Genomic DNA, 8553 nt, shown 5'->3' on the forward strand with positions numbered 1-8553 from the left:
TCAATTTGATAATTAATTATTAAAAAAAGACTATAATGGTCAAAAAACTGTGCAGACAACCTTGTACGCAACTTTACCCTTACCTAATTACAAACAAACTGTTTCCGGACTATATCTCACTTCTCGTGGACTATATCTACATAATCGGGAAGCCATTTACATTTGACTCGTGATTTGATTCAATGGTAACTATAACAATGTAAACTGAAAAATCAAACAAAAAAATCATGCTAAGACACAAAACCGAGCCTTCTTTCCTCAAAGGAATATTCAAAATCTTGAACAAAGTCACCTCCAAAAGGAACTGACGAAGGAGCTGGAGTCATCGACATATTCATAGGCATTGACACTGTCAGAGGTGTAGTGGGGACAGGAATTGGCCTTGTTTTTGGAGTTCTATTCTCTTCATCTACCATTGTGGCTGTCTTTGAGGGAGTAGTGAACCCCAAATTGTTAAGTGCTAATGTTTTCTGCAACTTCTCGTTCTGTATATTCAGTTCATCTGCGGCATTTGTCACATTCATTTTTGATGATATTGTCAAAGAGATGGGAGAAAGAGGCTGTCGTGTCAAAGGAGATTCTATGTCGCGAACACTTCCAGCACCAAACGAGTGTTTTTTCATAGGAACACCGGCAATATCGAGTCCTCTTCTAGCTGTGGGAACAAAAAAAATGCACTCGTAAAAGTTCTAAATGGATGCATTATGGTACGTGAAAGTCGCAAGTATAAACCATAATCATATTAAGCTGTTTGTGCAAATTATGTGAAACACAAACATCAAAGAAATGCTAGATATACCGGCAAGGAATTATAGGAAAATCTACCAGCTGAGATGTGGCTTTGGCCTCCACCTTCAACATCAAACACAAAAAATGTCTAAACCGTTCCTTGGTGCCACATTCAGCTTACCAAAAGCCACCATCAAGAGTACTTGGGAGAATCCGTTGAAGAATCTTCTTCTAAAAAAAGGAAAACATAAACAGGAATCCAGCGATCTTTAAGGTTGTGTTTAGATGGCAAGTTGACACATTGATGGAGGCAGCTTATGTCATTCATTTTGAGAAGAAAATTTACAGAACGAAAAATGCTATGATAGGGGAATCTGACAATAACAAAATCGCCCTCTACCTCAAACAAATAAAAGAAAAAGACGGGAAAAAAACAATGGAAGACAATTTGGTTTTACCAACATTTATATTTTGCTTAGCAGGATCTGGACCTAGAGAACCTACCACATCCCAAACAACCCCCTTACCACTTGAGCCAAACCTAAGGGCAACAAATTCTTAAGAGATATTCTTCATCCCTGTTCTTTCCTTTCAACCAAACAGGAAGAAAAATGATTAAACGCTTACCAAATGAGAAATCTGCAAGCCAGATACTCAAACAAAAAAGGGGAAAAAAGAGTAGAGTCAGTCTAAAAGAAACTACCTGATGATAAATATGATGAAGCGCCATCATCCATGTAATTTAGTTGCTCAATTTGGCGCCCTTTGTCAGTCTTCCTCGTAGAGCATGACTGAGTAGCTTTTGAATCAGGTTTCGAAGTTTGCAGTGCTGCTGCTCCAAAGGAAACTTTTCTAGTAGTTGCATTTCCAGCTGACTTCCTAGGTGTATTTTTTCCACTCTGGGGCTTTGAAGGGCTTGATTTTGACCCATAAAGTGCTTCCTGCTCTGCTACCAATTGTCCCTTAAGTTTCTTCATGTCCTGAAACAAAACTTAATATTTTAAGAAGTTATTGAGAAAAAACACAACAATCTGTGTAATGGATGATACAGATAAATAAAATGTTGCCCAAATTTTAAAACCCAGAGACAAAACTCAGGGTTTTCTTATAGCCCTGTGAATCTTTAAATGCAATAAGTGGTCCATACCCGCTGCCTACGACGTTGTTGCTCCTTCTCTTGCTGTAATAGGGTGTAGTCTTCAAGCATAGAGAGCAGACGGATCTAAAAAGTCACACACAGCAAAAATTAGTTTGAAACAGACTTACTTGAGAAACCAACACTATAATACAAACAATAAGATGACCTCCAATAATTCCTTACGAGATTAGCTTATTGTGGTTATGTCTTAGAGGGTACTTACACCATCGAATGTGAACTCAATGCCTCTGTCCTTTTCCCATGCTACAGTTTTTGAAGTCAAACCGTCTACCATTGCTATATGCAATTCAAAAAAAAATGAAAAAGACATTCAAAACTACTAAACAAGCACTGAGGGACAGAAAAGCAAAGTTGTGTTAATATCACTGTGGTAAAGGTCCTATAAGAAAACGACAAATGTGGCTGACAATTAAGATCTATGGATACCTGGAATTTTGTTAACCAAAGCACGGGCTTTCTCAGCTCGCTTGAGATTAAGATGAGTACCTCTCCCAGCATTGTACCGATTTTCATCCTGGAGGAAACAAATGTACAATAAATTAATAAACTGTAAATACGATTGATATAGGAGGGGATCCTCCTTACACTGTTAAATAACTTTATATAAACATTGAATTTAACCAAACCAACCGTTGAATTACACCATTCGATGTATACAAAAAAAGTTAATTATAAAAAATTATTAAACATTATAATAAGTGTGTAAGACTTAAACCCTGGCTAATATATATTTATATATATAGCCAAAACAGAGATTACTAAGGACGATCAAACAACTAACCCTGTTGTACTCCTCAAGCCAAGTCTCTTCATCACACGACGATAACCATTTCTCAACCTTTTCAAGTATTTCTGTTCTGCAAAAAGCTTCCTCTTTGACTTGGGCAATCTGAAGTTCAATTTGTTCAAGAACAAAAGCAGGGTCTACAGATCCTGCATAAAAAAGGAAAACACGGACTTTAAGTTTGCAGAAGAAATAAGTGCACTCTTCCAGTGGTATCACACTTGGAAGTTACCAGACTCTATAGCTTCAAGAGCATATTCCACTGCACTATCAATTTCTGGAACCAAATGAGTCTTCCGACACATCTCCTCTAGCTCTACTCTTTTCTTCAAAACAAGCTCTTTCATTTTGCTTGATTTCAACTCTTCTAACCTAGATACTTCTGCCTCAACCTGCATGAAATTATTATTACTTCTCTAGGAATTCTGAACCACATAAAATCAATAAATCTAGACCTTGTTTTCTCCAGTAACTTATAACTCACACAATTGATGAAGTCCTCAGACAAGGTGTTTGGTTCAGTTACTTCATGTTCTGAAGCAGCTATATTACAAGTAACACTTTGAAACATCTGTTGCTCTTCGATAGGTGTATCCATCAAATTCCAGATTTCCAACATTGTTGTTGCTAGATCTTGGAGCTGCCAGACCGTAAGCAATTAATAACTTTGAATTAGAGGAAATAACATGAAATTATAAATACAAAGTTGGGTTTCATATTTAAAACTGTCTTTACCTTCTGCATTCTCTGTATTTTAACCTCTCGCAGTTCTTGTATAGCAACAGCCAATTGCTTGATGGAATCATTATTTACACTCTTAGATCCTTCTGGATTTCCTAAACTAGGATGGACTCCACTGACTGTCTGCTTAAAGTCCAAACCAAGCACTGAACAAAGAGAATTTAGAGTATACAGGTGGTCCTGGACCTTCTTGAGGCGGTCACTCTGCATTCGAAGAAGATACAAGCATTCAGTTATAAACAGCAACAAAATGTGATGTTTTAAGTTGATATAACCAGGAAATAATAATAATAGTAATAATAATAATAATACTATATGAAGCAGAAGTAAATTATTGACCTTCTCCTTTTGAAGTGCACGAAGCTGTCTATGCAACTCTTCAAGCTTTCTAACCGATAAATCAGTTTCATCTACAATGGCTGGAATATATTCTCCTGGACCATAAATCTCATTTGAGATGCTTTGAACCTGCTCTTGAACTTCTATAAATTGATTTCTGCGCTCAGACTTCATTTTTTGCATTTCCTCGAGCTCTGGGCGAATTATTGCTAGCTCTTCCTTCAAGCTTCTAGCATTTTGATCAGACTAGAAAAATGAGAGAGAAACAAGTGAGAACCAATCCTCTTCTTAGTAGTTAAATTGGATAACAAATAATCTTGACAGTAAAACTCATGACATAACAATTAAGAAAACTATAGGCTAAATCTATTTTTGACAAGAATGCATATTATTCCTCTCTTACAAAACATCTACATTTGGTGCATAGTAATCACTGAAAAATTTAGATACAAATCTGTATATAAGCTTTTATCAATGCTTACAAACTAACATCATTACTAGATCATACATAACCACTTCAAATGATTGTCACACAAATATGACATTAAACACAGTTTCATTTAATTTAAGCTCTTTTCTCCACCCTATTTAAGCAATACATATACATGCCCTAAAACAGCAACCAGAAAATTAGTAATTCATAAAATATCCAACCTGCCTAATATGTATTGGTCGCTCTCCCATTGCTGAACAGATAGCTGCAAGCTCTGCTTCAGAATCAGCAATTTCCTGCCTTAGTTGAGCTCTAGACCAATTTGCTTTATCTACCTTTCTTCTATATACTTCTATACACTCTTGTTCAAGCTCATACAAGATTCTATCTTTTTCAGCCTCAATCTCCCCAACTTCATCCCATATTATCTAATTTTGAAAAATAAGTCAAGAAGAACGATAAAGTTTCTTCAGAGTTTACCTTATATTCCTTAATTAGGGAAGATAATTGCAGCAAAAGCTAATGTATACCTGAAGTTCATGAAGAAGCGATCTACAAGTTGTTTCAGCTTGCAGAAAAGGATCACTTTGAGGTTTAGACATTTTGAAGCACTTGGAAGTACCAAAACAACAAAAAATTCTCTTAAAACATTTCCCACAAAAAAATAAATAATAATTAAAAAAATCAAATGAAGTTAAACTTGTAAGACAGAAAATGTCATTCTAAATTGAGTAGAAATTAATGTATCACAGGTATAGAAACTAACAAATACTTGCAACAGAAAATCCATGATTAATATTTCAAAATTCAAACAGGTCACCATCCAAGAGGAATCTAGTTCCAACAAAGAATAACTTATCAATTAAATGGTAGTAAAATGCAGAATATATTGTTGAGTAAGAATCACTTTAAATGACAGCATGCTCATATTGTGTTGAGAGTCTCCCTAGAAAAAGGCTATTGCTACAAGAAATCATAGAAAAGGACTTTGGTTGATGTCAAAAATCCGTAGCCAATGCATAAGGCGGCCATTAATCCCATCCAGTTATGGCTCAAACATATGCTAAATAAGTGAAACGATAACACAATGTACTAGTTGCTAAATAATGAATTGCCAGACTAACAGCAACTGTTCTCTTTACTAAACAAATACTTCTGAAACCTAAAACCCACACCATTATCACAAAACTCCATAAGAGATACCCTGAAAATACCACATTACTGATAGAGCCAGACCTTGATCTGAACGGTTTTTCTGAGGTTTAGATTTTTAACACAGCACCATTATTCTTAATCCAATGTCTCCAATGGGAAAACGAACCAAACCAAACACGATTGAACCCCGAAATTCAATCAGAACCGGCATCAAAAATTTCAAAGCAAGAACAAGCTTTGAATGCATTGCAGCAGGAAGAAACTATAACCAAATGCACAATCGAAAGGTAATGCGAGGAACCAAAACACAAACAAGAAACGATGCTAAATTTAGGTTGATGTTTTATAGAAGAATTTGTGGAACCTAGGTTTAGAAATTTTGCCGTTACACTTTCCTGGGAAACCAGAGAAACAAAAACGAGAAATGTACCAATTTAGTAAACGATTTGATTCGACCTTCGAACAAAAAGTGATCGGTGAAATGCTTGGAATTCGAATAGCTCCTCGGAAGAAAGGGGAATAAATTTTCCCGAGAAAATGAAAATATGTTTTCCAGGAAAATTCAGTTTTGTGAATTTTGAAGATTTGAATTGGGATCAGAAATTGAATTATTATAGAAAAAACAGTGAGAGAGAAAGAGGAGGTTACGTTTGAGGAAAAGAGACCGTTGAAGAGCGCCGGGTGTGGATTTTGATTTGGTTTAATTATTATTAATCATGTTATTTATGGGTTTATCGTTTCCTGCAATATAAAATAAAGTTATATCCGCCAATTTCAAAACTACCTCATTTGTTTAGTGGAAGAACTCGAGGTGAAAATTTGGGTTGAACTCGACGGATCAATCCGTCAACCCGTAAAACGGGACGGGTTGAGTTATATTTTTCAACTCACCAATCTACCTCAACTCGCCTCGCTTAGTTGTGGGTCAAAATGAGTTGACGGTGGGTTGGGGTGGGTTGGCTCGCGGGTCAATTTTTTTATTTTTTTATTAATAGGTAGTATTTTATTTGAAACTAAGCTTTTGCGATATGAAAATTTTTTTATCTTAGTAATCTTCTAGAAAAAATAAAGAAGAAAAACTTTATTTATTACAAAGGTTATCCATATATTGAGGCAAAAATAAGTTCCTAAAAAATATTTGACTGAATATTAGTATACATTTAGGTTTGTGATTGGAAAAAAACTAAAGGGATTGTGAAATGAAAATAAGAAATATTATAAAATTAATAAAATATTATATTAAATTTTAAATCATTTTTTATTTTTTAGGCAGGTTGACCCGCCAACCCACCACAAAACGGGGTCGGTTGGGATTTTCAACCCATATTAAAATAAGGGGCAGGGAGGGCCAACCCGTTTTTTGTGGGGCAGGTCGGGGCAGGCCAACCCGTTTTGCCACCTCTACGAAGAACCAAAAAAAATTCATATAGTTTTAAAATATTTAATATTTTTCATTAATAAAGAATATTTTGATAAAATTCATAAAACAAAAATCAAACAAAATTTTTAAAATATTCTTCATTAATTTTTCAACCCTTAAAATGATATAGCTTTATTTTCTATTGCATGAAAAATAATATGAATGTTCCATGTTCAAATAAGATTCCTTTCCATGACAAATACACGTGGTCCATAATAAAAATATAGTTTACTTATAAGATGATGGTGAAAATTTGTTGTTTTGTTATTTTGAAAGTTAGAATATTATAAGAGAAAAATGAGATTTTACATGAAAAATGAATCCTCTCACTCTCATGTGATATAAGATGTAAATGTATAATAATAAAAGAATCCATTAAATGTATAATAATAAAAGAACCTGAAGGATCAGCCGTCCTCTTTACCTCTTGATCCTTAGCAGAATTAGACTTAGGATACTTGCCATAAACAGTCTCGACCCATTTACACTGGGTCACTAAATCAGCAAAGTTCCTCACAACAATATTTGACATGCGTTTAGCAATCTTTTCATTCAATCCCCTTTGAAACTTTACAGATTAGAAATTCGGAGTAGGTCGAGTACCCCCCCCCCCCCCCCAATAATTAGCGAACTTGACCAATCATTAAACTTGACCAAATAAGCATCCACAGATAAAGAACCCTACACCAGTTTATCAAACTCACCTTGTTTGGCTTCCCGAACATCCCTGGGAAAATACTCATGAAACAAGCCCTCAAACAAAGCCCATGTAAGCTCCTCACCCTGAATAACATAAGGTCGAAATACATTGCACCACCACTCGTGGGCAGCACCCTCCAGCATATAAACATAATACATAAGTTTCTGAGGATCCTGGCACCTCATAACCTGAAAAATCTTATCCATACCCATCAGCCAAGTAGTCACAACTTTCGGGTCCCTTGACCTCTTAAATGCAGGAGGTTTATGTTTTTTAAATGAAATGAGTCTCCTCTCATCAGCAGCACCTACATCAAACTGGTCAGCAACAGCGGAAGTCTGAGCAACAAATCAAGAGTGGGCTGACTAGTCTCACCAGTATGATGACTAGCCCCACTCTCCCCCTACTGGGGTGTAACAGAAGGCGTAGGTGTAGGAGTCACCGTAGCCGTGTGAGGAGGAGAATCACCCCTCCTATGATGAGCTCTCTCAGCCCTCATCTCAGTCATGAAGGCCTGCATCATATCCTGATTAGTTTTCATCAGGTTTTCTGTCATTGTTCTGTTAGTTGCCGTCTCCGTCTGCAGAGCACTCAGGACTACAATAACCGAATCAGGCGGTGGCGGATTTGCACCTCATGTTCCACAACCGCCACGAATCCTCCTCATGATAACTGTACATGTAACACAAATGAATGAGCTGATCAAACCCACACTAAGGAATCATATATACATTAATCATAAAGAGTCTACAGACAGCTATGCAACACAAAACACAGTCATACATATCAGAGTTCCCTCGTAAACTGATGTGATACCATAAAATGTAACAGCTCATTACGTACCGGTGTTGTTAACATTGATTATGATATTAAGCGCAGTTACAATCACAACGGTTTATTTAAAGTACGAGTAAACTTTTTCCTTTTCATTACGTAAGCATTTAAAACAATAATAAAATGTAATGACATAAGTTGTGATCATAACTGAATTCTAAACGCAGAATAAATAAAATAAAAGCTTAACTATCATACATTGCTTTTTCTAAGCTACTAAGGGGTTCCCATAACCCACTTAGCATAAATCTCACTTTTA

General features: G+C 35.8%; 1 protein-coding gene across 2 annotated transcripts; it reads right to left on the minus strand.

The window, feature by feature from the left end:
- Positions 1–151: 151 nt before the first annotated feature.
- Positions 152–4787, minus strand: LOC133298283 (65-kDa microtubule-associated protein 3-like). 2 transcript variants are annotated; one of them, XM_061497553.1, is made up of 12 exons: positions 4716–4787; positions 4407–4613; positions 3753–3998; positions 3408–3617; positions 3157–3312; positions 2905–3064; positions 2670–2821; positions 2315–2402; positions 2091–2164; positions 1877–1951; positions 1433–1709; positions 152–655 (listed from the first exon to the last, which is right to left on the minus strand). In XM_061497553.1, the coding sequence occupies exons 1-12, from the start codon at positions 4785–4787 to the stop codon at positions 231–233; spliced, it is 2142 nt and encodes a 713-aa protein (XP_061353537.1). In that variant the 3' UTR covers positions 152–230. The 2 variants fall into 2 exon arrangements, with proteins under 2 accessions (XP_061353537.1, XP_061353538.1); XM_061497554.1 differs by having other exon boundaries at positions 1430–1709.
- Between the last annotated feature and the right edge of the window lie 3766 nt (positions 4788–8553).

This window comes from Gastrolobium bilobum, unplaced genomic scaffold, assembly GCF_033153095.1.
Source record: "Gastrolobium bilobum isolate Gb01-03AN ecotype WA unplaced genomic scaffold, APGP_CSIRO_Gbil_v1 utg25312, whole genome shotgun sequence".
NCBI lineage: Eukaryota > Viridiplantae > Streptophyta > Magnoliopsida > Fabales > Fabaceae > Gastrolobium > Gastrolobium bilobum.

What these genes read in the sequence shown, in the direction of transcription:
- LOC133298283 (XM_061497554.1), bottom strand. Translation starts at nt 4,787, where the DNA reads ATGTCTAAACCTCAAAGTGATCCTTTTCTGCAAGCTGAAACAACTTGT. An exon ending in CGCTTCTTCATGAACTTCAG is followed by an intron (nt 4,614 to 4,715) that starts GTATACATTAGC and finishes TTTCAAAATTAG; the next exon opens with ATAATATGGGATGAAGTTGG. An exon ending in TCTTGAAGCTATAGAGTCTG is followed by an intron (nt 2,822 to 2,904) that starts GTAACTTCCAAG and finishes TTTTTTATGCAG; the next exon opens with GATCTGTAGACCCTGCTTTT.